Below are 27,516 nucleotides of genomic sequence, written 5' to 3' on the forward strand. Positions count from 1 at the left end.
ATTCAGCCCCACCCCATAATAGGCAGCCCTTGGCTTTTATAAATACAGTATGTTGTGTAGAACTGTATGTGTTTTTGAATGCAGTGCCTGGTTCAGAAGAGCCAGGGGGCGTGGCTATATGTAACAAAACCCCGCCCAAATGTTTCCTAACCCTGACTGATAGAGCCTCAGAAAGAGGGGCGGAGATTCCTCAGTCAGTTCACCAACCGCTGTGTGCATGAGGCCACGCCCCTTTTCGCCGCCCCTAACAGCCAATCAGAGCAGCAGTCCGGCGCCGCTCTCCGTGTGGCAGCGGTCAAGCCGTCAACGGAGAAGCGCTCACAAACACTCATACACTCATACTCACACACACACACACACACACACATACTCACTCATACACACACGCGCGCGCGTCTTCAGCCATGCAGGCGGGCGAAGACGCGGAGGTCCCCGCACTGAACGACCTGAACAACAACAGCAGCGGGAAACACCGGAGCGGCGCACAGGGCAGGGATGGCTTTAGGAACCAGCAGAAGGACTCAGAGGTGTGTGTGTATGCATGCATGCATGTCTGTATATGTGTGTGCTCGCGCGCGTGTGTTTCGCTGGAGTGCTGTATATACCTCGCTTGCTCCTCAGCTCGTGCGCTCCGGGTGCTTATTCTGGTCACAGGGCAAGTCTTTGCTATTAATACCCCTCAGAGGTCTTCTGCAGCACCCACTGTGCATTCCTGTGCATCCAGCTATTACCTAATCGTGCATATGGATTACTGTATTGCCCCAAACACACTAGTCAGCCCCAGTCGTCCTGGTGGATTCTTGCACAGACACTGCAACGGTGGTGCCGTGAGCCAGGCATGCAGTATTAACGCTGCGTTCCTGTGCATCCCTCACCAGCTATTACCTAATCATGCATATGGATTACTGTATTGATTGACTGGACTGGGCTGTACATGCCATGACATGGTCTGGTACAGTCTGTGTGTAGGCTATTATTAAGTCTGATGCATAGGAACTGTTACTGTTACAATCCATTGGTCACCTGGGTTTTGCACGCTGCAGCCACCTGTCATTTATTCAAGCTTGGCTCAAGCTTTGCTTCTTTGCTCAAAGCAGGCAGACCCAAGAGAAGGAGAGTGCAGACAGCAGACAGTGCTGGAAAGTCCCCCTTATGCATTCCTGCCTGGGGGCTTGCTGCCATCCCAACACATGAATTTGAACATATATGAAGCCAGTGGCATTAAAAAATAATAAATAAATAAAATCATGAAAACTAGCTCATGCATTTAATTCACGCTGATCAGATCTGAAAGCAGACCCCCACCCCCCACAGTTATCCTGGTAAATTCCTTGGCTGTGTCATTCCAGGCATATTGGCCGATGTTTGTGAAGGAACTGGAGCGTGCTTTCGCCCCCGCAGCCCTGGTTTTCTAGGACAGTGGGATACAAACTCATAACACGCCCCATGTTTACCGAGATAATGGTCCCTGACATGAACAGGGTGGTCTGAATCCCACTCACAGGTCAAGTAAGGTATCTGTCGGAAGGCAGCAGAGTATGAACATGATCTGAGCGACCTGTTTGCTTAAGGCCAGTGCTCTCCTGATCTGTGTACTTTGTTGTTGTGTACTGTCTGGTTGTGGGATATTTATGGAATATGCATCAGGGGGTGGTCGAGTGGGTCCACTTTGATGTAGAGCCCAGCAAATGTGTCCCGGAGTCTCTCGTGTCTCTGTTTGTGCCAGTGCTGAGATGGTTATTATGGATGCTGGTGTGATTTTGGAGCAGACTCCTCCAACACGCTATCAAAGAAATGTCAATTATTGATCTAAATACCCTCACAGCTTAGAAACAATCCCACTTAGACTTGGCCCAAAAAATCAGCAGCTGGCAGAAGTTGCAGAAATGACGCACTGATGAGTCTGAATTTTGTAAGTAGTAGGAGTCAAAAAGGATCAACCAAAAGTAATACAATTTGGTGGGTAGTCATGCCAGACTGTCATGGAGTGAATCTGTGTATGGATGCACTGTGGTCATTACCAAAATCAAGTGTTTGTCAGTTGTCATGTGTCTCATGTTCAGAAGGCCTGCTGTCATGGTGTGGGGTTCATTCGGTACAATGCCAGATCACCTTCGAACATCATTACAGGCACTTTGACAGTCCTGTGTTACTTTAATGAGGTCTTGCATCCAGTGAATTTCACACAATAAGCTGTAATAAGAGTAAAAACATAAGAGTAAAACTGTGCTCAAAATGAGTCATATTACAACTTGCCTTAAAGACACACAGATACTGTGGCCTGGCCAGCTGTATCGCCAGACCTATCCCTGAATGAAAATGTGTGGGATGCTTTTGGATATGCTATAAACACTCCAACACCCCCCTACTGCAAAATCTGCTAGACCTGCGAGAGAACTGCATGGGATGGATTATTGCAGGACACTATTTGAACTTGTTCAACTTCAAACTACGATGGCTGGCATGTTGCTTTACACATTCAATACAGAGATGATTGGATCTAAAAGATACGAGAAAGCGAAATACATTGACATACCAGAAGTCATGGTAGAGAAGCTAGCTATTTGCCATGTCCCTTAAAAGCTAAGACTTGACAATGTCGTATAATTTTTAAACATGTTGTGGGTGTTGTGAATCTGATTCTCTTTTATCTCTATTACAACATTTTCTGTCCCGTGCAACAGTTACATTTCAGTCTAATTTATCTAAAACGCATTTGACCACCAAATGTAAATATTATGCTTGTTATTTTGAACAAGCAAAACATACTGTTGGGTGCTATTAATCCAGTTTGTGAATAACTAGTCTTGTGAAATGAAGATAGAAAAGCCGTGCATTCCCATTAAGGCAGCAGTTTTTTTTCTGAGGTCAAATGGTCAAGGTTGCTTCCTTAGAATCTCACACAATAAGCTGTAATAAGAGTGAAAACATAAGATTGAGACAAAAATGAGTCATAATACAACTAACTTTTACTTATATAAAATTGAATTGAATGTTGTGCCTTGTAAGTGTATCCCTAATAGGATTATATGAGATCTTTAATCTTTGTTTACTTAATTGCTTACAATTTTCAAATTCACTGCTATTTCTATAAAGATCTTATCCCAACTATTTTTGGTTAGTTAAACACATTATGAACGATATAAGAACGATATAATTAATAATCATAGAATGTTCAAGCTCTCAAGTTGTCAGGTTTGCAGAAAGGGAGACACGGAGGCGAACCTAATTGCAAGTACCTTAATAATAAACAATGAAAACAAACAAAGAATAGACCAAACATTTTAACAACAAAGAAACCAGAGTACCTTAAGACTGAAAGAAAAAAAAAGAAACAGCAACCTGACTGACGTAGAACACCCACAAGAACCGACGAGGGACACTGAAACAAGGGAGTTTATATACAAGAAAGTAAGAGGAAACAGAAAACACATGGGGACAGGTAACGTGGGGGCGGAGCCACAAATGACACATGTGGGAGCACAGAAGACAAGGGTGGAGACAAGGAGAACCCAGTCAGGAAAACAGACAGGCTCCGAAAAAATAGAAACACAGAGATTGAAAAATAAAAGCACGGAACAGGACAAGAACGTGATCTTTCTGGATGTTTTTAAATGTTCTGGTAATGTCACTGCAACATTAATTTTGTTGATGTTTTAATTTTTAGTTTTGCGATTGTTAATTTTAATGTTACCTTCATGTTAGTATTTGTCTAGCTGGGAACATTAGGTGAGAAACTTTTACCATAAATGTTGTGGTCCAAACCATTATAACGTCACATATTTTCAAAACATTCTTGAAACATTATTTCTGTAAAGATACAGGCTAACCTTCCTGGAACTTGTTTAAAACATTGCTAAACGTTTGTATAACGTTCTCTGTTAGCTGGGATGCTTTACCTCAACATCACATCACCTACGCAATTAGGCAAGCAATAGTTTGATAGTTTTACAAATACACATTAGGGGGTGGGAATGCTTCCCACAATGATGATATTATCACAATACTGTGATTCTGCTGTACTCGATATATATCACAAGACAATTCTCTACGATACAATGGTGTCTGTCTTACTGTAGAGAATAAAATACTCCTAAATAAGCATTATAGATTTTTGACGTCAGATTCACAGAATTTAACCAATATTCTTCACCAGGGAAAAATAATGAAGCAGCAATTGGGGGGTAAGTCTTAAAGATATTAAACGATATTAAACAAGGCAGGGCTCAGGGCGTCACCAGCCCCACCCCCACCTGTCTCGCATCTGGACCGATCAAGAGCTCGAGGAAAACAGCAAAACAACAGTAATTGGACCTTTAATCAGACATTTAAATGGCTTTTTAAAAGGTAAATAAGAGAGTTTTTCTAGAATTAAAAGTCTGAATTTAGCTGTCAACTGGAAATCTGCGCAAAACTGTGCTGGACTGAGGTGCACAGCTTTCGACACGTGCGTTTACAAGCACGTGCCCAACCATGTGGGTGGAGGCCCCACGCTCACACTCCCCCTCCTCCTCACGTTTCTTAGGCAGCAGCAACCTGTCACTCACACAGACACAGAGACAACGCTGTGTATCTACTTCTTACGTCAAGAATCAAAACATTGCAACAAGACGTGTTTGATTTAATTGCCTTAGGTGACATTGCACGTCCTGTGATGTGACTATTACGCATGCGCACATCGCGATGACGATGCTTAAACGATATATCGTGCAGTCAATATTTTGTCCCTCCACATACTCAACATTAATCTTTGTTTACTCAATAGCTTACAGTTTGCACCTTCACTGCCCTTGTTTTTTGTGTGGGATTACTGTGACCCCTGTGCCATGAATAAACCGGCGGTGGTCTCGGAAATCGGCATTGTGTGTTACTGATCTGGCATCATCCAGGGAGATTAGAGTTATGGAGTGGCACTCTCGCTGAGAGTGTGTTGGCGGTGGCACAGAGGGAGCATCCTTCTGGAAAGGTGTGAGTGTGTGTGACTGTCACAGAAAACCCCTTTACGCCTCTCAACCAGCGCCATCTGCTCCCCGAGACCAAAATAAAGCACCGCTGACCGTGTGTGTGTTTGTGTGTGTATTTCCATATTAAATAACCCTCCTGTGCTGACTGTTGGTGCACTCAGACATATGTAAGCTGCTTGTGTAAATGTGTGTATGTTTATTCTCTGTTTATTCTCTGTATTTCGGCTGTGTGTCCGTTGAGCACCAGTGTGTGGTAGAGTGTGTATCGCTGTATCATGCGTGTTCCTCTGGGATGAGATGTCTCGCTCGGTTTCAGACTGTTCATTTCGTCTTGTTTCATGGGACAGAATGTGCTTCCTCGGTTGTTACAGACTGGGCACTGGAGATGTGTGAATGCAACAGTGGCTGACTTGGCTGAAGGTGGTAATTCTGTTGTGTCCAGTGTTAGAATGGTTTATTATAATAGAGTGTTCAATGGCATACCCACTGTTTTATTGCAATTTGAAAAATAAAAGTAAATAGTGGTTTGATTTTATTGAAATCTAACATTTATTAACAAGAAACATGAACAGTCCATTCAGAATATTATGACAACCTCATTGTTGTACACTCATTGTCCATATTCAGCTCCACTGTGCATAAAGGAACAGTTTGTAGTTCTATAATTACAGAGTGTAGTCTGTAATATTCTATTATCCTCCTTTCACAGGGCATTTAGTATTTGGATAGTGCGTCATTCTAAGTACTCCAGTGACACATAAATGGTGGTTGTGTGTTAGTGTGTGATGTAGCAGTGCTGCTGGAGTTTTTGAACACCTCAGTGTCGCTGCTGGACTGAGAATAGACCAACAACCAGAAATATCCAGAAGATAATATGATTGTGTTCATAATTTGGTAAAAACACTGGTACTAAACACTGAGGCTGAGGATCTCTGGTTTGTGACAAAATTGAACAAGAGTACTAGACAAAATGTTTTAAATGAACCAAATGTTTTATAAAGTACTTTGGAAAACCATTTACAAATGCAGCTTTAAACTTTACTGTTAAAACACAAGAATTCCAGTATGTTAACCATGTCCAGAAGTGGCTTTGACTTCTCTGGGCTCAGAGGCATCTTGGATGAACCATCACTCAATGGAAACGTGTATCATGTTCACACAAATCAGTTTTCCCAGGTAATTTGGAAAGAAATGGACGCCATGTGTCAGAATGTCAGAACAGAGACAAGTGCAGATGTGAAACAATTGGAGTTTTATTTTTTTAAAACTATATACAAGTATGTACAGGTTTACCCTAAGGGGCATAAAGCAAGCAAACCACATACTAGACAGTCTGAAGTCAACACCAGGCAACACAGTATCAGAGGCAAAGCAAGAGTTCTAAACCAGGCAAACATAATATCAAAGGCTAATCCAAAAAGCTAAAAGCTAAAAAAAAGAGCTGGGTCAAAAAACACGGGATAACAGGCAATACACTGCGAGGAAAACAGTGCCCTTATATACACTGCGCACAGGTGAACCCAATCACCATTCCAGTGATGCCTCATAACTTTGCACAGCGATTTTGTGGCGCCATCATTCTTGTAGTCAGTAGCTCTTTGGGATATGTAGTCTTTAGTGTTAAAAGTCAGTGTTATGTTCAGCTGGGATACCCGGAGGGGCAGAATGAGACGTGACAGGTGTGACACCATGTGCTCCAGGCTTAAAAGCAAAAGGACTATCCAGATTGTTATCAGGAGTGTTCTTTTGTTGTTGTATTGAAAGGATGTAGATTAATAAATTATTTAAAATTAATGAGGCAAAACATGAACTCTCATGAATCAAACAAAAGTGAACGAAAATTAAAGCTACTCTTCTTTTTTTCTTTAAATGTGTTGTTTTCTGATGTTGCCCAGCCTGACTCTCCACTGTCCTGCTGCTGACTTTGATGCAGTCTTGCTCGGGAACCCTGCACTGACTGGTCCATTCCTGCCAAATTCTAACAGCTTTTCATACAAATGCTTAAACTGCCAAGACTTTTAACATTAATATTGAGCATCTACTTACACCAATAATTTAGAACCTGTTTCTATATGAGCAATAGCTCCTTTGTTATGTTATTGTTTGTGCTGTTAAGGTTGACCAGAGGAGTTCCTCTTACAGGGTCTTGATTCCTCCCAAGGTTTCTTCCTCCTAGTACGAGGGAGTTTTTTTTGCCACTGTTGGCACCACCACTTTGCCACTGATGCTGTATTACAGCGGTGCTTACTTATAAGAGGCTTGGACCAGATTCTGTGTAAAACTGCATTGTGACAACATTTGTTGTAAAAAGTGCTGTATAAATACATTTGAATTAAATTTGAATTGAATTAAACAACTTGACCAGGTAGACTCAAATAATAAAATTGTTACAAGGCTAGTTTAGGTCTTTATGGAAGCCAATGTAAAAAGAGTTTATTTACGGTAATTTTTGAGAACTTCTATTGGTCCATTCACACAGTGTAAGGGACAGTTTGTCTGTTTAAATTATGTAGAAAACTAAAAATCCTCAAAAATGAATATACTTGTTATAATTTTATTGGACAGCAATGATATGATCTCATGGCTAGCATATTAGCTTGTAACACCACTGCATCATTTGGAGTCAATACATCATTATGAATCAATACATGCCTTTTTATGTACTTTGTGTGATTATAGTGTGTTAGTAGTTGAGACTCAGGGCTCTGTGGTGTCTGTGTACTGTGTGTGAAACAGTGTCACTATAATGGAACAGAGAGAGAGAGAGAGAGAATGTGTGTGTGTGTAAATGAAATGCAGGTGATGTTGAAGTGCCTACAGGAGTAGCTCTTAACACACTGCGGAAAGGAAGCCTTTTAATGCTGTGGAGTCATTTAATCCTTCTAACATTTCCACTTCTATGTACTATGTGTGTGTTTGTGTGTGTGTGTGTGTGTGAGGGGGGAGGGGTAGGTCTGTGTGTACAGTAGTATCCGTATGAATCAGAAACAGGTATAAAAATGGTCTTTACGGCAATGTGTCATTTTCAGAGTATCCTAGTGTGTATGCATGTACATGTGGCAGAGACTATCGTTCCAGAACAAGATTCTAAAAATCAAGATTTGTTTTTGGAAATATTTTCCTTCCACAACAAGATAAAGAGATTTGTAAGCATGCTATCCTTTTATGAAGGGATAGAAACTAACAAACAGGGACATTAACACACCATAAAAAGGAAGGCAAAGCAAAGGTTTAATCCCAATTTACACATTGAACACTTATATAAGGGGAAAAATTATGCATTTTAAATCTTAACAAAGTAGGGGTGGGAATCTTTTACTATCTCACGATTCGATTCGATTTGATTCCAATTTTGGGGGCCACGATTCGATTCAAAATCGATTTTTGATTTAAAACAATTTGATTTATAAAAATTTCTGCTTCTGGCTTATGAATCTTATTGAAAAAAAGCCTCCATAATATACACTGGTGCTGGAGCAGGTAATGTGTTACAAAAACAATAAAATGTGCAGGAATGTGGGTCCTCAGTGACAGAGGAATCACTGGGATATCACAATGACGTTTGTCAATGAACAATAAATAAATAATAAATAACACTGCTTTATTACCAGGCTACTAGCGGTGGTGTGTAGGTGACCCTGCTGGGCTGATGTGACGATAGCAGTGAAGCGCTAAAGTTCAGGAGCCAGCTGCTGATTAACTATAATTATTATTTCATTATTATTATTATTATTATTATAATTATTTCATTTTTCTGTTCCACCTTAAATGCTGCAGCACGCTGCCACCTGTTGCATTATTTAAGGTGGAACTGGAAAGTTAGCTAGTTAGCTAGCTAACAGTTACTGAGACGAACTACTAGCGATCTTTTTTATGCTTGTTATGAAGAATTCTGCCATAAAACATTGAAACTACACGTTAATCTAAGGTAAAATAGTGCGTGTTCTGCCATCTTACCGGTGATTCTCATACACCTACGTTCTGCGTGGGTCTGGAAGATCTCCGTTTGAAGGGCTAACAGGCCCTGTCCTTTACCCACCTTAGGGGTAAGGGATAAGGCCAAGGGAAGGAATGGGATTGGACCTTAGAATCGATTTTGGGACATTTTAAATCGATTCTGAATCGTAGTAAAAGAGAATCAAGATTCTTATGTGAATCAATTTTTTGGCACACCTCAATAACAAAGCATTGCATATTGGTAATAAATCTCTATTTACATTTATTGATGTTTCGTATGCAACTATCACACCTTAGCTATCGTTTGTGTTGTGCGTTTCTGCCTGCTTCTCTTTTCCTCTGTCTGTTTTGTCTTTACCGTAACCCCACCCAGGCATTAGTATTCCTACCTGTCCCGTTTGTTACCCCACCCCCTTGTTTTCTTCCCCAGGTGTTTCCAGTCTCCCAGTTTGTATATACAGTATGTGTTTCTTTGTTCTCTGTCGTGTTAGACCCTGTCTAGATGTTTGATTGCTGTATGTTTGAGCCACAGTCCTGCCATGTTTTGTCTGCAAAGTTTCAGGCTTGTTATCTTTAGTTTGTTTGTAGACTTCTTCTTAGTTCTTTGTTTTATAGTCATTGTTTTTTCTTGGGGTTTTTGTATTTGTTTAGCTGTTTTAGTGTTTGTTTGTTGTTGAATGGCAAATAAAACTGACTGGCATTTCCATCCAGCCTCTGGAGCATTACAGCTATCGCCAACATGGAGAATTTTGAAAGCTCTGTTTTCAGTGTTGTTGTGTGGACAGGGAAAACCGAGCTTTATGAGAATGCTGACAACACAAACCATGCATGTTTCTGGCTGAATCTCTAATTAAATCATAAAACAACAATGCTGACATACGGATAGCTCTAGATTTCAAATTTCGACATATTAATAATTTTAAATACAGTTCTATTGCAAATATATAATGCTCTGTAATTTTGTGACGTGCACTGTATACTACTTAGGGAGTATACTACTCAGTGTATAATGTGATACTAAAACTCTTCCTGGAGTGTTGATGTCTGTCCTTATGAGGTGCTACAGGGCTAGCATATTTATGCAGTTGTTTTCATCTCTTTGTTGATGCAAATATTTGTAAAACAAAACAAAGGTGAAGGGATTTCTCTGTATTTATAAGGATCAGGATGTAGTGCTGGGCGATATGGGAAAAATCATATATAAAGAAATGGAATTTTTTATATCACGATATTTATCATGATATACCACATTTGAGTGTGTTTTGAGTTATTCTTTGAAAAATATGAAAAAATAATAAAAAAATATAAAAAATCATTGCTTACTTACTTATTATATTTATTTATAAATAAATGAACAAACATGAAAATTAGGGTATTTAATCTGTAATTTCAATTCGTTTTAGTTTTTTCTTTTAATTACCGTTTTTATTAGTTTAAGTTAGGAAGAAACTTAATAATACTTGGTTACTTAGCTATATGGAGATTATCATGCCATAGTTTTATATAAAATAAACATATTTATAAAAAAACAGATGAATACATCCCAGCCTTTTTCCTCTCTGCACTCAATAAAAAAATCACACAGTGTCTGTCTGGCTTGAAATAGTTAGATACAGCTATTAAATTAATAAATTTACATTAATTGAAAAGACTAGTGAGACGTTCTGTATGCTAAATAACAAAGAAGGCAGCAACAAGCTAAGAAGCTAATAAGTTAATAACAACATTTAATAAAAACAGAAAAATAGATATGTAATAGGAAAAAGAAACAAATAAACTACACTCAAAATGTTAAAAGAAATATAATCTAACAAATTCTAAAAGAGCCAAAAACGAAATAGTGAACACACAGATGTGCATAAATAATTTATGAAATACTGTAGAAACGGATGAAAGAAGGTAAGTAGCACGATAAACACTTTTCTTTCGCCCCCACGATATTTATCGTCATATCGCACAGCACTATCAGGATGCGTGCAGTGCCTTACCAGTCCAGGATTTCAGCAGTGTATTTAATATATAGCAAAACACACTGCAGTTACGGTCTGTATATGTAGCAACATAACCAACAATATGCTAGTTTTCCCCTTATGTGTGTGTGTGTGTGTACGCGAGTGTGAATGAACAGTATTGTCACACTCCAGAAAGAGTAATCCCTGGTGACTGCAGTGTGTGTAAGACTGACTGGAAATGTTAATCCAGGCAGAAATGCAGAAAGGTAGGCCAGGCATGACTCTTGCACAACCGTTTCCCCTTTAGTTCAGCTCGGTGCTGTTGTTACAGCATTTGCATTCTTACGCGGAAAATACACTGACGTGAGTGGCCTGCCACAAGCAGCGACAGTTAATAGTGGAAGAACCTGAAGTGTGTGTTCATGGCAAGCTGTCTGTTCAGGATATTGTCTGTTTGTGTATATGTGTGTGTGTGTGTGTTTGTTCACAAGTATTCACATGCTTCCTTGTTCTTATCAGGGCTCCATGGAATCCCCCAACCTTGAGTTTGAATACGGAGACACAGATAGCCTGACAGCAGAGCTTTCAGGTAAGACACATCACACAAATACACACATATGTTGCCATATTGCTCAACTCTGCGTTGGGAAGTATTAATAAGACGGATTGTTTGGAATCGAGTATCAAAAATGTAAAATCTTACCATGCTGTTAACTACAAACTGGCTCTAACAAGGACATACAAGGAGTGGGAGGCCCTGATTCACAACTGTGCAAAAAGATAAATAATCTAAATAACAATGTAAAGTTTGAAACAAAGACACCTAATATATTGTCTTCTGATAGCTGCACTTAATAGAACCCATTCAACACCAGTGTAACCATCAACAGAGAAGATGCCAAGAAAAAGCCATATCTTACACTGGCCAATAAAATGAAAATGCTGCAATAGGTCAAAGATAGAAGAATGAACACTGGAAGATCAGAAGAAGGTGTTGTGGACAGTTGTTTGAGGTTTGAGATATTTGGATGAACCAACATAACTTTTCTAAAGAGGCAGGAACAATGAAAAGATGCAATACCAATGATTAATGCCTTTAATCTGTCAAGCATGGTGGAGGCAGCATGATCATGGTCTGGGATTACTTTGGAGGTTGTAAAATAGGACTTTCATAGACTGAACATTTATAGATTGTCATATCTTGTGGGCAGAGCTTGATTGGGGCCAGTTTCATCCTGGAACAGGATAATGACCCCAAACACACCTCGAAAATATGCCAGCAATATTTAAGAAATAAGGAGTCAACCAGAATCTAAATCTAAATCTGCATCTAAACCTGATCTATTTTCATTACATTTGTGTAATACAATTTTTTCTCAATGCTTTGTCCTAAAATAAGACCATTTTTGTTTCTTAACATGCTCTTTATTAGGGAAACTGGACTAAAAACCTGGCCTGAAAAACAAAAGTTATTTTCCAGCTGATTATGTTGTAATTATTTCTAACTCATACTTTTACACAGCATTAAGGCGATTATAGACTCTTTTAAGTATCACGCACAGTTGCTACAGTTTATCAGCATTAAGTGTTGCTGGGATCGAGCAATAAAGAGCTCAGTAGACACAATTAACTTTAATGACCATGTTGTGAATAAAGCGCTAATGAACACAGTATTTTATAGCAAAAACAAATATTGGTAACTTTTATAGCTTAATCATTTTCTCTCTGTATGTCTCAGAACTGTACAGTTACACAGAGGAGCCGGAGTTCAGTCTGAACAGAGACTACTTTGAAGAAGACTTCAGGAGTCACGGTAATGTCATCATTGTTACTTTTATCTGGTCACAAGCTGCTCTGGACTGAGGGTGAACGAAGTAACAGTGACATTTAAAAACATAATTTTTTTTATACGAAATTCAGTATGTGTTCTGATATATGTGTTAAATTGAACAACCTAACAGTAGAGCTTCAGTCCAGAATGAAAGGCAAGTAATGAATGCATAAATTAATAAAGATTTATGAATTAAGAAGAGCACAGTGATTAAGCCTGTCATAATATTTTGTGGATAATAATTGTTTAAGAAATTATTGCAGTACTCAATATTATTATCATTTAAGACCACTAAATGCCACTGAAAGATAGCATAACAAAATTATTATTTTTTATTATTAAAAAATATTATTTATATAATAATATTATTTTATTATTTATTATAAAAAAAATTCAGTTAATTATTTGATTATTCATAGATTGGGAAATATAAAATGTTTTTCTTCACCTTCTGCAGTCCACACTGTGTGTATAGAGTCACAGCTTTTGAGTCAAGCATTGGTCATTGTGCGACTGGCTAAAATACTGTTCACTGTTATGTACGCAAAAAAACACACAAATAAACACTATAGACCTAATCACACTTCTCACAACTATCATGTCATGTCTATTTTGTTGTACAATTAGTTGATAATGTAATTATTGGGACAGGTCACCAACTTCAGCTACTGTACTGTATCAGTCTACTTTGTATATCCTCCATGGCATGCAAAAACCCTTAAATCAGTGTCTCAAAAAATAAGACTATTATATAAGACCAATTGGTACTTTTGGCAGTGTAGGCAGTGTGCCAAGTCCTGCTGGAAAATGAAATCGGCATCTCCATAAAAGTTGTCAGCAGAGGGAAGCATTAAGTGCTTTAAGATTATTTGGGAAAATATATATATAACACAGTGGATCAACACCAGCAGATGACATGTCTCTTTAAACCATCACTGATTATGGAAACTTCTCACTAGACCTCAAGCAGCTCGGACTGTGTGTCTCTCTTCTCTCTTCCTCCAGACTCTGCTCCCTTGATTTCCAAAAGAAATGCAAATTTTACTGATGATCAGTGATGGTTTAGAGAGCCAGGTCATCTGCTGGTGTTGGTCCACTGTGTTCTGTCAAGTCCAAAGTCTCTAAAACATATATATTAAACCATGAACCTACTGGCAGTATGCCCAATGGTAGGCATGGGCTACAGGAGCGTAAAGCCCTCCTGCATCACGCTATGGAGCGATGGATGGAACTGTGTTGTATGGAATGATGCTGCTCCATCCAATGCTTTTAAGGGGGGAGGAGTTGGGATTTGGGAGTAAGGTGGAGTGGTGATCCTCCAACATCCTGACCTTACTAACATTATTGTTGCTGAATGCAATTAAATCCTTACAGAAATGATGCAAAAAGCTAGTAGAATGTCTCAAAATCAGAATAACATCTATAATACGATTTTTTTCTGAAGAAAAAATGAGTGAGCCGGTCTCAAGGTGTCCCAATACTTTTGTCCATATAATGTGTATATATTACTAACCCTTTATTGAGTTAGTGTACACCGCCTGTTATTGTTTACAGGCTGCCTGTGATTGGTCAGATTGTGTCTGTAATAGATGCATGGTTCAGAAACTACAGAAAGCACAGAGAACTCAGCTCTGGTTTCCTTGCAGTGATTTTCTCCATTAACCTACTAGGTCGAATCACAATGTGTGTGTGTGAGAATGAACGTGCATGTGTGTGAGAGAGAGTCTATTGCGCCGATGCTCTTTTTTTTCTAGGAATTGTACAGTGAGAGTGCTCTATTGAGGTGTTATACAGTCTCGTGTGTGTGTGTGTGTGTGTGTGTACAGTATGTGCTGTGGGCGATGAAATGAGCTGATTAATTGAAATGCTCCCAGGTGTAACGTTGCCTACTTTGTCACTGGCACAGAAAGAGAGAGTACCCAAATGAACTGTCAGCATAGTGGCACAGTTTGTGCGTGGTGGTGTGTGCGTGTGTGCATGAGCGCGTGTGTGTGTGAGTGTGTGTGTGTGTGTGCGTGTGTGTGTATGTGTGTTTGTTTTACTTTGGGACAGAACTGCATGAGTGCAAGCTGCTGTGTTGCCAGTAGCCTTATCTGCTGTGTGCACAAACCCAGCTCACCTTGCCAGACCTTGCCGTTCTCCAACACTTTATTTCTCTCTGTCTCTCTCTCTCGCTCTCTCTCTCAGTTCTCATTTACACATTTTCCCTTTCCTCGCTTTTTCTCTCTGTCCTCATCATTATATTTTGCTCCCTTCTCTATCTCTTGCCTTTTTCTTTCTCTAATATCCTTTTACATCTCTCACTTCCACGCTGCTGCTGTGCCTTTTGCTTCGTCTTTCTGTTCCTTCTCTTTCTTTTATTTTTTTTTTTATTTAACTTGGATTTTTATATATTTTTTCTCCATTCATATGAGCTCCTCCTATCCATACAATGCCCCAACACTATAAGGGTGAAAGCTAACACATGCCCCCTTCGATACATGTTAAGTCAGCCGTCGTCACCTCTTTTCAAACTTCCACTGATACAGCATCACTGTATAGTCAGCACACTTGGAGAAAAGGGCAGAGCACCAGCTCTGATACATCAGCTAACAGACACCTGTGCTGATCAGCATCACACCAGGAGTGATAAGAGGAGACAGCATCGTCTACCCACCCAGAGAGAGCAGCGACAGTTGGGCTCTCTCTGACTCCGGCTGCTGATGGCAAGATCCAGTATGATCCCATACAGTATATCTTTCTTTAGTATACTGGTATTCTTTAAAGCAGGCAGATTGGTGGACCAAAATTTGGACAAAACAAAAGAGGTAGTATCAGTCCAGGTTCACTCAAGCATGATCCGGTTTATTTGCAGTGTAAAAACACTTTTCTAGACAGTTTGGATTTAAGGCTGAGGTGGCTGTCCTCAGTCATCAAGATATCATCAGATATTAAGGAAACATGTTAAGGGAAAGCTTCAGCCAGTTAGCTCGTTTATCAGCACTGGGGATTCAGCGCATTCTAGCATTCCTCAAGCATGTTGGCTGTTTACTCTAGCTGGAAAATTAATTTTGGCAGACTTCACATGTATTGGAGGAGACACGCACTTGTCCTTACCAATCTGGTGTTGGAGATATTGCTAGAGATTGGAGGGGAGTCCTCTTAAGTGGATGGGTTATTTAGCTCAGTTAAATTGCGGAGAAAATTTAGTAAAAAAATCTCCTCTCTCTTATATTTCTCCCTCTATCTTGTTTTTCCTCTGTCTATGAATAAACTCTTTCTCTCGCTCTTTCTTAAAACAGAAAATGAAGTGAAGTCAGTTGCCCCATTTCTTTCTGTTGCATGCCTGTCTGTGTGTGTGTGTGTTTGTGAGCGCGATAAAGATGTGTTTGAAAATGCTCTCAGAACGGACATCACACACACATCGTCTGCTCCTCTCCCAGTGTGATTGTCATATCCGAAGCCCATCTCTCTCTGTATGTAAATGAGTTCCCAGCAGTCTCAGGGCCTGCAGTCTTCAGTGCGGATCTTTCAGCAGCACGTTGGAATATTCTGTCAGTTCTTCAGCTGCTTTACTCTGAGTTACGTTGTCGTGAGCTGCTATTCTGCGTCTGTCAGCTGGAGGCCTGTCAGTGAAATTCTCAAGAGTACTGACTTTTAAAGGATAATGCAAACAGTGAGAGTGAGTAGAGATTAGACCACAATGCTCACCCTGAGCTTCGTAATATACTCTGTGTGTTCTTCTGATCACTAGCCATGAAAAGCTTTGTTGCAGAACATGGCAGTACTGATCAGTGCTGTAGGATGAGGCACAGTGGGATTCTGTGTGAAGCTTAGTTTTAGAATGTTTTTGGAATTTGTATGATTGCTATAAAGCAGGGGTCGGCAATTAAGTTTGTCCACTGGCCAGATATTTTCCAAGCCAATTACATGGCGGCCACAAAATAAAAATTATGTTTTAGAAAATAAAGTGTAATGGGATGGAGTGCTACAGAGTAGTAGCTCTCGAGCCCAGAGGGTTGTGGAACCCAATTGCACAACAGTTGATCTCAAAGCAGGTAAACCAAAGAAAAGAGAAAGAAATAAAATAAATAAATAAACACACCAACAAGGACAAGGGATGGAATGTAAACAAATACTCGTCAGAGAAGCATTTTATTTTATTTATTTTTTCATTATCATTCATTATAGTTCAAACAACCTCACAGGCCAGATGTTTCATGCTTGCCAACCCCTGCTATAAAGAGTCTGTATAAAGCATAAAAGGAACCAATTTAAAAAATACTACAATCCTAAATCCGGAAACAGTAGGGCAGTAAAGGAAATGCAAAAAGGCTAAAAATGAATAAATTAAAAATATATATATTTGCGTTGCATACAGTATGAACCTCATATGAACCAAATAATGAGATAGTGATGTTCTGATTTAGGGTTATTATTGGGAACTGGAAAAAGTCAATACAAGCCTATTCTGCGGTAAACCTGAGCTGAAAAATCACATAATTGCTTGACTTGTATTCAGTATTGAACATATATATTATTGGCGTTTATATATTATTACAGTTCAGACACATGTATTGGCTACCATTATGTTACAGGGAGAGGAGGGGTCACTTTATATACTTAGAGACCAAAGCCAGCTATACCATCCTGAACTCCCAGCCACGGAGGCCAGAGCTTAGACTGTTGGGCCACCTTTCCTTTTCTTTCTTTTTTTTTTAAATCGATGATATTTAAATTATGAAGTTACAGGGTAATAAAACTGCAATTACAGAAAAAAGAATCATCAATAGAAGACTCCTTGTGCAGGTTTGAAGATGCTCTCATGTGTGAAGCTATCTCAAGTGATGAGATATTGGCTGCTGGAAAATGTTGAGGGGCATTAAAAATACAAAAATACTTATAAAATCAAATGTATCCAAGCTTTGACTGGTAGTGTAAGTGCGTGCATGTGTCTATTTATGTGCTTGACTGTATGTGCGTGTGTGTGTGTGTGTGTGTGTGTGCACATGTGAACTTTCACATGTGTCTTTTTAATGTAATATTCCTCATATGTGAAACAGGAGGGAGAAAGACAGATAGTAAGAGAGACAGTCAGAATTACGCTAAAATGTGTTTTTAAATGTATATCTCTGTGTGTGTGTGTGTGTGTGTGTGTGTGTGTTTAGTGAAGGGCAGGAGATGGGTGGACCTGAATGTTGATGAGCAGAGGGCGTATGTCATGAGGCTGCTGGACGCTCTGGAGGTCACAGACAGAGAAAAGAGACTCAAAGTGGCTCGCGCTATTCTCTACCTGGCTCAGGGTAACACTCACATACACACACACACACACACACACATATATAAAGATGTAAATGATGCCTGTCAAGAAATGCTCTAAAACTTTACACAAACACATATGAAAAATAAAGAATTCATGAATATGATAAATGCTGCATTTATACATGTGAAATGAATCACACATCTTCACTATATGTCCAGACGTTTGTAGACACAGAGATGCATTTACTTAGCTACTTGACACAGATGTGCATTTATTTATACACACAGATTGTCTAGTCCCTGTACACACTAAGAAAAGTAAGTACAGATTTGTACTTAAAAGGGTACAAAGCTTGTCGCTGGGGCTGTACCTCATATTGAGGTACAAAAAAGTACCTTTCAGTGAAAGTCCTTTTTTGTACCCAAGGTTTTTGTGCCAGTAAAGATTATAAAAATTATAAACATTATCATCAACTGAATATGGCTCAAAAACTTGATGATCCAAAATTGTCTGGCTTTCAAATAAAAAATGTAAAACTAAAATATATATTGTTTCTTAGGACAGTGATACAGAAAACTGAATGTACCCTTTGTCTGCTTAAATGGTACAAATCTGTACTTATTGCTGTTAGAAATTACTTTGAACTTCAGAGGGAACAAATCTGACCCTGTAAAGACCAATATTGTGCCTTAGAGGGTACAATTATGAAGAATGTACCTTTGGGTACAAAAATTACTCATATCGTACCTCTGTTTTTCAGAGTCTAGAGAAGTCCAATAGATCCAATAGAATAGGACTTTCTGGAGCAGATGGAGAAGAATCTATTGACACCATGCCTAATGCCAGGCGTGGACATTATATAAACCTTCCATCCAGCATTAAGCTGTGGAGCACTGAAGCTGCTTTCTATAGAATTATATTAGATTGCTTCATCCGTTGCTTTTGGGATAAGATGGAGTGGTGACAGTTACTCCAACAAAAGCAGAATATACTCTTTAGGTCTTTAGTACTCTTGAATTCATAATAAACAATGAGCATTTAATTTGTAGGTGTTCTTTATATTCTTGTGCTGATGACTCTGTGTCTGTGTGTGTGTTTATTTGAAGGTGTATTTGATGAGTGTGATTTAGAAGCAGACGTCCTCCACTGGTCTCGCCACAATGTCTTCCTGCTCTATGATATGGGCATCTTCACAGCTCTGCTGGAGCTCCTCAGCATGGAGATCGAGTGAGTATTAAAGCTTGCAGAGATCGATTTCTCTAGTCATATCAGTGTCCCTTCCTCACTGTCCTGACATGTCACAGTACACTGTTTCCCTCTCTCCTTTCTCACCGTCTCTCTCTTCTTTCTCTCGCTCTTGCTCTCTCTCCACCCTCTTTGATCCCTGTGCTAATCACTAAGTGCAGGGCTTTAAAGCCACGTCGTCCTTGAGGGCCTGGAGAACTGATTGAAGCATTTTTGTGTAGAGAATTAATGCTGGAGACATGAGCAGTGCTGAGAGAGGTAAAGAGAGGGAGGAGAGAGGCTGTTTTAATACTCCTCGTCAATTAACTAAGAAGAAAAATTTGCAAAACAGCTGAAACATTAAGTATATTCATGACGTTAACAAACAGGTTTTTTTTTTATTCTTCATTTTTACCAAATAGCATCGCTGTCCTCTTATTGTGTCCACTGTATTTTCTCAAGCTGAAGAGATTTTAGATTTAGCTGTGAAAAAAAAACAAGCTTGGTTTTGCTGAAGTGGTCCAGCTTGTTTTGGAGGAAGTAAGAGATATATAATCAAGTATAATATATAATCAAGAGATATATAATCACACGTTAGATAGGATCCCCGTTTGTTTTCCTGGCTCCTCTTCTGTGGATGCTGGCGCAGTGAAAGCTGCGGTCACAAGGTCTGGTTCTGGTTCTCCTAGAAACACATATTCCTATTGGATAACTAGTAGAGTTTGCAGGTGATGTGCTGCTCTCCAGTATTAACAACACAGCATTCTACTGAAATTGCTATGAAGTTTTTATGTTTCATTGTTTTACCAGCCTTGACTTGAGCTTTCACTAGTGGGCAGGATTTGGTCAAATCCCATTTCTCTTTAGTACACTTACACCTTGTTTTCAAGTGTAATCCTTCCCCTAGAATAGAGTTATAAGGGAAAGGGGTGAAGTCCTCAACATAAGAATTGGGACAACCCCCAAGCATCCAATACAATACATTACATATATAGCAATGGAGCGCCAACGTTCAGCAACCTAGCTGCTGGTTAACTAGTTAACTTTAGGCCATCATATGGCTTCAGAAAGGGTGCAAGTGGTGCTGCAATTAAGTTGTATTGTCTATTCCTTAATTCCTCTTTGATACAAATGTAAAATTAGTTTTTTTTTACTTTTACTTTCTTTTATTTTTCCATTTCACCTTAAATTCTAAAGCCTCTGCTGTCTGTTGCACTATTTAGGATGAAACAGAAAAGTTAGTTAGCCATCTAGCTGCTGAGACGAACTACCCAAACATTTTGGGTGTAAATGCATAACAGTTTTGAAGTTTTAAAATTGGCCTGTTTTTACAGCTCTGGTTTTGGTTCTGCTGGATTTTCTTGGAAAAAAAACAAGTGTTTAATATTCATAATTAGACAGTTTTATTATGAAGGTAAATATAGGTATACATTCTAGAGGTGTATTTTAAACTTAATAATAATAAATAATAGCAATAGTGTGCATAACATTCTTATTTCACACAACATAAAATAAATGCACAATAAGCAACAGGACTGTGATATTGTAAACTTGTTTAAAACTAATGTTTTAGTGACTACAGCAATCTGTTTCTGTTATTTAACAGAAGCAGAAGTCGGCGGTAGCAGACAGCCTCCAGTCAAATTCTGGCTGCTGTAGCTGTCCTTGTTACTTAAAGTCCCTATTGATTACAGCATGTATTGAACATCTCTCGGCCCAATGGGGTTTCAAACAGCTTAAAGGCTTGAGTGCTGATGAGTTCTGACATCACAACCAGGGGATAAAAAGTGTGAAGTTTGGCATCTCTCCTTGTGTAGCATTGTCATAAATATTGTCACACATTCACTGACATGCAAAAAGTCATGGGATAGTATGTATGTATGTATGTATGTAAAGTGATCATGGAGTGTTGTATAGGGGTGAGAAATATGGCCCTAAAATAATAATGCCAGTAATGCAAGTATTTTTGCACTAACAATATTCTTGACAACATGACAAAAAATTGAATTTAAATATAAATATTTAAACAGCTCTGGAACAAAAACGAACCCACTTAAAAATGAGACGTTTCTTTGATTTTACCAAAATGAAAATCTCTGGAATATAATCAAACCCAGCTGAACTGCTTGAATTTTTGCACCAGGAGTAAAGGCATAAAGTTATCCAAAAGCAGTGTGTAAGACTGGTGGAGGAGGACATGCCAAGATGCATGTAAAATGCAAATAAATGCTCTAAAGGACAGTATTTTATTTAGAATTTGGGAAAAAGTTGTCTGTAGTTTATAGAATAAAACAAAAAATGTGCTCAAAAATATATTTTTAAATAGCAAACTCTGATTTCATATAAAATAATAATGTATAAAAAATATGTATTAAAAAAGTACAACATATTTAGTAATTGCATGTGGACTGCAAACAAATAGTTAAAAAAAATAAAATAGTGTATTTCCTTTAATTTATATACATACGTCTTATAATCTATGAAATACAGGCAAATACCTTGTATTAATGTATCAGATGTTCTCTCTGATGGGATGTAAAAATGTTAAAAATTGTAATGTAAGGCTTTTTTCCCAAATAACAAATAAGTAAAATAGCAAAACAAGTACAAAATATACTACTTTCAAGAATGTTGCAGTTATAATTATGTTGTTTTTTTATTGTGTCAAAACAGTTTGCAATATTAATGCGTACATTATGAAATGGCACACACCTTACTTCAGGGGCCAGCTTGAAATTGCCCACGCCTGTATAGGTTGTAAGGTACTTTCTTGTCACTCTACTATCTTGAAACTGGCCAGCATGCTCATGGCAAGGCGACATAACCTATGGGAGTTGGACCGAGGCAACCCAACAAAGCATTTTGAAACAATTTATTATTATATATTTATTTTTATATTTGGGATTGAGTTGTGGAGACAACCTTTCTTTATTTAAGAGCACCAGGTTCTGGGTAGGGAGGGGTGTAATACTGCTCCAGTCGAGGTTAAGTGTTTCATTCTAGGACACGACAGCAGTGCTGAGTGAGAGGGCAGCAGCCTTAGACCCTGCAGCCCCTCACAGCTCTGTTGAATCAGAGTGAATTCTATTTTTACCCTCTTCCTCTTTCTCCCGAGGGAGCGGCTGAAAACAGCTCTGTCATGGCCTGGCTGCTGGCGCTGTATTTGTGGCACTCTCTCCAGACCAGCTCTAATGAGACAGCTCGACTCAGGTCGTCTACAGGCCTGCTGAGCGCTGAGGGGAAGAGCCTGCTGCAACAATGCTGCACAAACACTCCTCAGCACTGCTTATAGACCAGCTACACTGCTCAGGAAAAAAATAAGAGACCATGTAAAAATGATACGTTTCTTTGATTTTTTTCTAATTGAAAACCTCTGGAATATAATCAAGAGGAAGATGGATGATCACAAGCCATCAGACCAAGCTGAACCGCTTGAATTTTTGCACCAGGAGTATAAGGCAAAAAGTTGTCCAAAAGCAGTGTGTAAGACTGGTGGAGGAGAACATGATGCCAAGATGCAAGAAAACTGTGATTAAAAAAACAGGGTTATCCCAACAAATATTGATTTCTGAACTCTTAAATCTTTATGAATATGAACTTGTTTTCTTTGCATTATTTCAGGTCTGAAATCTCTGCATCTTTTTTGTTGTTGCTGTTATTTCAGTTATTTCCCATTTTCTGCAAATAAATGCTCTAAATGACAATATTTTATTTGGAATTTGGGATAAATGTTGTCTGTAGTTTATAAAATGAAACAACAATGTTAATTTTACTCAAACATATACTGTACCTATAAATAGCAAAATCAGAGAAATTGATTTAGACACTGAGGGGGTCTCTTAATTCTTTCCAGAGCTGTATGATTTATACTATTGTCACTGTCACAGGAAAGGTTGTGAATATTCTAGTTTTAAATAATTTATGAATGTTAGATGCTCTTCATATTGTATTTTCATTAAGAATAGATAGATAGATAACATTTTTTTAACAAATAAGGTAAGGGGATCCAATGGCAGATTTTGCCATGAGTTTTATGACTAAATTGTAATTGGTTAATAATTCCTGCAGATATTGCTTACTTTTTTCAGTGAAATGCTTCAGAAGTAAATTGCGATGGAAGTGGCTTTGCTTTAGCTTCTGTGGTTTCTGAAAGGATCAGCATCACTACTGTTTAAAGGACTTTTTGCACATGAGAGAAACCCAATCCAGTCTCTGTCAATTGAAAACCAATGGACTCACTGTCATATGAAAATTAATTAATGTTGAATTATTTTTAGATTTTGGAAATGTGAAGTTGTTTTAATGTAACATGCAATCAAGATTACGTTATAGTTATAACTATAGTTATAACTATCAACACTCAAAAAAAACATCTGCAGATGAAAACTTTCTTTGGATGTTCACAAACTTTTCGTTCTAGTATGTTGTTTTTGTTTTTTTTTAGAATAATCATTTAAATAATAATTTAACATTATATTGAACATTTGCAACAACAACAGACATTATTTTAACCACATTGTGTGTGTAGGACCAGAGGATTGTGAGTTTGTATCTTGGTAATGAGAGCCATGTTCTCTGGGGAGCAAGTGTCTGCCGTCTGATGTATCAGAGCTCTGGGCATCTGGCACTTAATTACAATGTCTTATTGGAAAGTTTTTCTGTCCTCTTGGTGTCCCCCAGGCGCAGTGCACAGTTATCTAGCTGAGGAAATCAAACACACCCAGCTAGGGATACCTTTAAGCTTTCAACCTGCAACCTGGTGCTTTTCAGCAACATGTTTTTTTTCTTTACGTAGCAGATTAGCGGATGGGAGAATGTACTGCTTGTCTCAGAAATGGTCCTAAAAAAATTTTGGTGAAAACAAACACTTTTACACATCCGAGAACGGACAAAAGATACTTGAAAAAAAAAGTCGTATCACGTGCAATTCTAAGAATGGAGATATTAATAATAAGATGGAGATATTAATAATAAGATTTTAAAAAGGGAAGCTTTTTGGATTCATACTTTGAGTACTATGTCACCAAGAGGGATGAATGATGAATTTAATCTCACTTGTTTTTTAAAATAGATCATGTCTTGTAAATATTTGTATATCATTTCCTTTGATATTTTTGGTGTGATATTGTCAGGTGGGCTTTGGAGGATCATGTTAGGGTCATGTGACGTGTCATGTGAGTATTTGAGATCATGTGGTTGTACTGAATGTATAGGGTGTTGAGGACAGCATGAGCCGAAACATGTCCACCTTAGAATAAAGAGATTTAAGCACCATACTCTTGCTTCTCATTGAGTGCGGGCTTCCGTGTCCCATACAAAGCCAAAGTAAAATATAGCCTTATACAATTATTAACATTTGTAATTTTTAACAGAATTTCTTGTTTCATGTTCAGGTAGCAACTTTAATCCTAAATTATTAATAACTGAATCTTATTGACCCTTTTTGATTACACTTTTAAGCAATAAAGTAATACTTCAGCAAAATGTGAACAGCTTGTGTTGCTAGCTTTGCTAGCATGTTTTGCAAGACCAGCTGTTTTGATACACTACCCTAATTATTGTTTGTCTCATCTCTTCTGGAAGCTTTGAAGCTCTTTTATGTGTAGTTTTATAAGATTCAGTTCCACATTTATCCACATTTATTCAGTATGAAAAGAAAATGCATATGCAGCGCTGCACCTGCTGCCACCTTAGCCTAAGAAGCCATTAGCCACCGGGCAGAACAGACACCTGCCTCTCTGTTCACTCCTCCCTCCCTCCTTTTCACCACACTGTGGTGAAGTGGCTCGGAGTGCGGGCGCTCTGTGATCTCCACTTCAAAAACAAGCTAGCCCGTGTGCTAGCCGCACGCCCTGCGCTCAGGCCTTTTCCTGTTGCGCTGGCTCTTTCACACAACAGCTGTTACTACATCACCCAGAGCGGGGGCCAAGTGAAGCGTATTGTTTGGGTTTAGACTGAACTCGCTCGGTTGTTTGGTCGATTAAAAACTAACAGAGAAACCTACATCGTGTTGTAGATATTGGGTCAGACGATAAGCAGCATAAAACACATAAATAGTGTATCTGCTGGTACTTTAATAGTCTTAAATTAATTTATTCAAAGAAAATAGCTTAATTAATCTTAAAATGGCTAAAACTCACCTTCCAAAGGTATTAAAAATACATTTCTGGTAAATATTGGTCAATATCTAAATTTGATATGCAAATTATCTTACTAAACAGCAAACAAAACTAAGCTTTTCTATTGTATATAGAAAACAATATGATATGGGCCATTACATCGAATGGGTGCCATTTCTGTGCCCAGTAAATTACATATATAAATGTGCATACTAAATAACTTCTTGTACTTTGATGTAATTGCAAAAGTAAAATGTGTAATTAAAAACATTAATAAAAACTACTTAGAACACGGAAAAAATAGCATTTGTGACCTGTCCACACTTTCAAACTATAAATTGTACCATGAAATATAATGATTTTTTTGCATTATTGTGTGACTTAAAATATATATATTTTTTCATAATAAATCCATAATATTTAAGTTAAAATACACAATTTAGTTGTGTGCCTGGGTTTTACTTAATCCTGTTATTGGTAAACATTATCCCATCTGAAACATTTGGAATTTTCTACAAGTCACATCTACAACAGGAAGTGACATCGGTTGGTTCTTCTGAAGACCATGGAAAGACCAAAATTAAGTTTGATCTTATTGTAACTATGACTGAGGAGGTCCATTTTAAAACTTAAAAAAGTAACAGGAATGAGTGCCAGTAACAGGAATGAGTACCAGTAACAGGAGTGTTTTTTGTCATAAATATCAATTATTTGAACATAAACCACACTTCCTGGGCAAAAAAAAAGTTAACACACTCTAATATTTCGCAGGACCGCCTTTAGCTTAGATTTTTTAAATTTTGCTTTTTAATTTTTCATCAAGATCTTGCAGCATTAATGATGGTAGAGTCTGACCAACTGCTGCACAAAGCAGCGCTTCTCCATCCAGCACATCCCAAAGATTCTCAATGAGGTTAAGGTCTGGACTCTGTGGTGAACTCTCTCAATTCATGTGTGAAAATGATGATCTCATGCTCCCTGAATCACTCATTCACAAATCCATCACAAATCCTGACATTGTTCATCTTGGAATATGCTCGTGTCATCGGGGAAGAAAAAAATCCATTGATGATGTAATAACCTGGTCTATATTCAGTATATTCAGGTAGACAGCTGATCTCATGCTTTCAGCACATACTGTTGCTGAACCTAGACCTGCAGACCAACTGCAGCAGCAACACCACATCATTTACTTAGTTACACCCAGGTGTTGAGTTTTTCTTTGGTCAGACAGTGTACATATTTAACTAAACCATTGGTTTAATGAAGCGTTTTTCTTCTGCTTATGATTTTAGTATTATGTGAAATATCCTGCAGGATGGTAAGAAACTGTATACATTTAAATTTCTTGTGTTGCTCTGTCCATCTGTTCCAGTAATAACCAGGCATGTAGCAGCGCTGTCAGGAAACCTGCCATATCGCTGGCAGACAGCACAGAACTCAGGTAAGATGCCCTCTGAAACTGATCTACCTGATGATGCAACCTTCCTCATAGTATACAGCTACAGCTACACACACACACACACACACACACTTACTATCTCCTCCAGCCCTCACGTCACTGTTCACCTCTCTATTAGCCTGAGAGCTGTGAGTGTACTGTAGGGACTATTCAGGGTGTAAGCTAGGAGATTATTGGTTGATAAATCCAGCCTCACCTGCCAGAGTGTGAGGGCTGAGTGCCATCCTTTCCCTTTCCCTGAGCTGCTCACTTTAGTGGCATCTCTCTGATTGATTGTGCACTCAGTGAGAGGTTCCTGTTGGTAAATGGGGCATAATTAGAGACCCCGTGTTGTTTACCGTGTTGATTAGGCTGCTGAAACACATGGGAGAGTGTGCATTTTGATGAGACCTGCACTGGATCTCAATTTAGGCTTTATGCTTCTAAAGACGAGATTATTTTTGATTTTTCCACATCTAGTGCTGCATTAATGATGGAAGGGGCATGCATCCCCCGCAACGGCCATTTCTAAAAAGAGTTGAGAAAAACAACGGGCATTTCCAAAAAGCGTTGAGAAAAACTACGGGCATTTCTAAAAAGCGTTGAGAAAAACAACGGCCATTTTCAAAGAGTGTTGAGAAAAACAACGGCCATTTCCAAAAAGCGTTGAGAAAAACAACGAGCATTTCCAAAAAGCGTTGAGAAAAACAATGAGCATTTCTAAAAAGCGTTGAGAAAAACAACGGCCATTTTCAAAGAGTGTTGAGAAAAACAAAGGCCATTTCC

General features: G+C 38.5%; 1 protein-coding gene across 2 annotated transcripts in view; it reads left to right on the forward strand.

Annotated features, from left to right (window-relative positions):
- The first annotated feature begins 251 nt into the window (after positions 1 to 251).
- The window catches only part of strip2 (striatin interacting protein 2), a 58,599-nt gene continuing 31,334 nt past the window's right edge, over positions 252 to 27,516 (forward strand). Inside the window, exons 1-6 of one of the 2 annotated variants that reach the window (XM_049473422.1) lie at positions 252 to 527; positions 11,393 to 11,462; positions 12,612 to 12,686; positions 17,852 to 17,986; positions 19,053 to 19,173; positions 26,665 to 26,733. In XM_049473422.1, the coding sequence (XP_049329379.1) occupies positions 405 to 527; positions 11,393 to 11,462; positions 12,612 to 12,686; positions 17,852 to 17,986; positions 19,053 to 19,173; positions 26,665 to 26,733 (593 nt within the window). In that variant the 5' untranslated portion in view covers positions 252 to 404. The remainder of the gene's footprint in view (positions 528 to 11,392; positions 11,463 to 12,611; positions 12,687 to 17,851; positions 17,987 to 19,052; positions 19,174 to 26,664; positions 26,734 to 27,516) is intronic. The other variant, XM_049473423.1, reaches the window with a different exon arrangement.

This window comes from Astyanax mexicanus, chromosome 2 (genome assembly GCF_023375975.1).
Source record: "Astyanax mexicanus isolate ESR-SI-001 chromosome 2, AstMex3_surface, whole genome shotgun sequence".
NCBI classification, from domain to species: Eukaryota; Metazoa; Chordata; class Actinopteri; order Characiformes; family Acestrorhamphidae; genus Astyanax; species Astyanax mexicanus.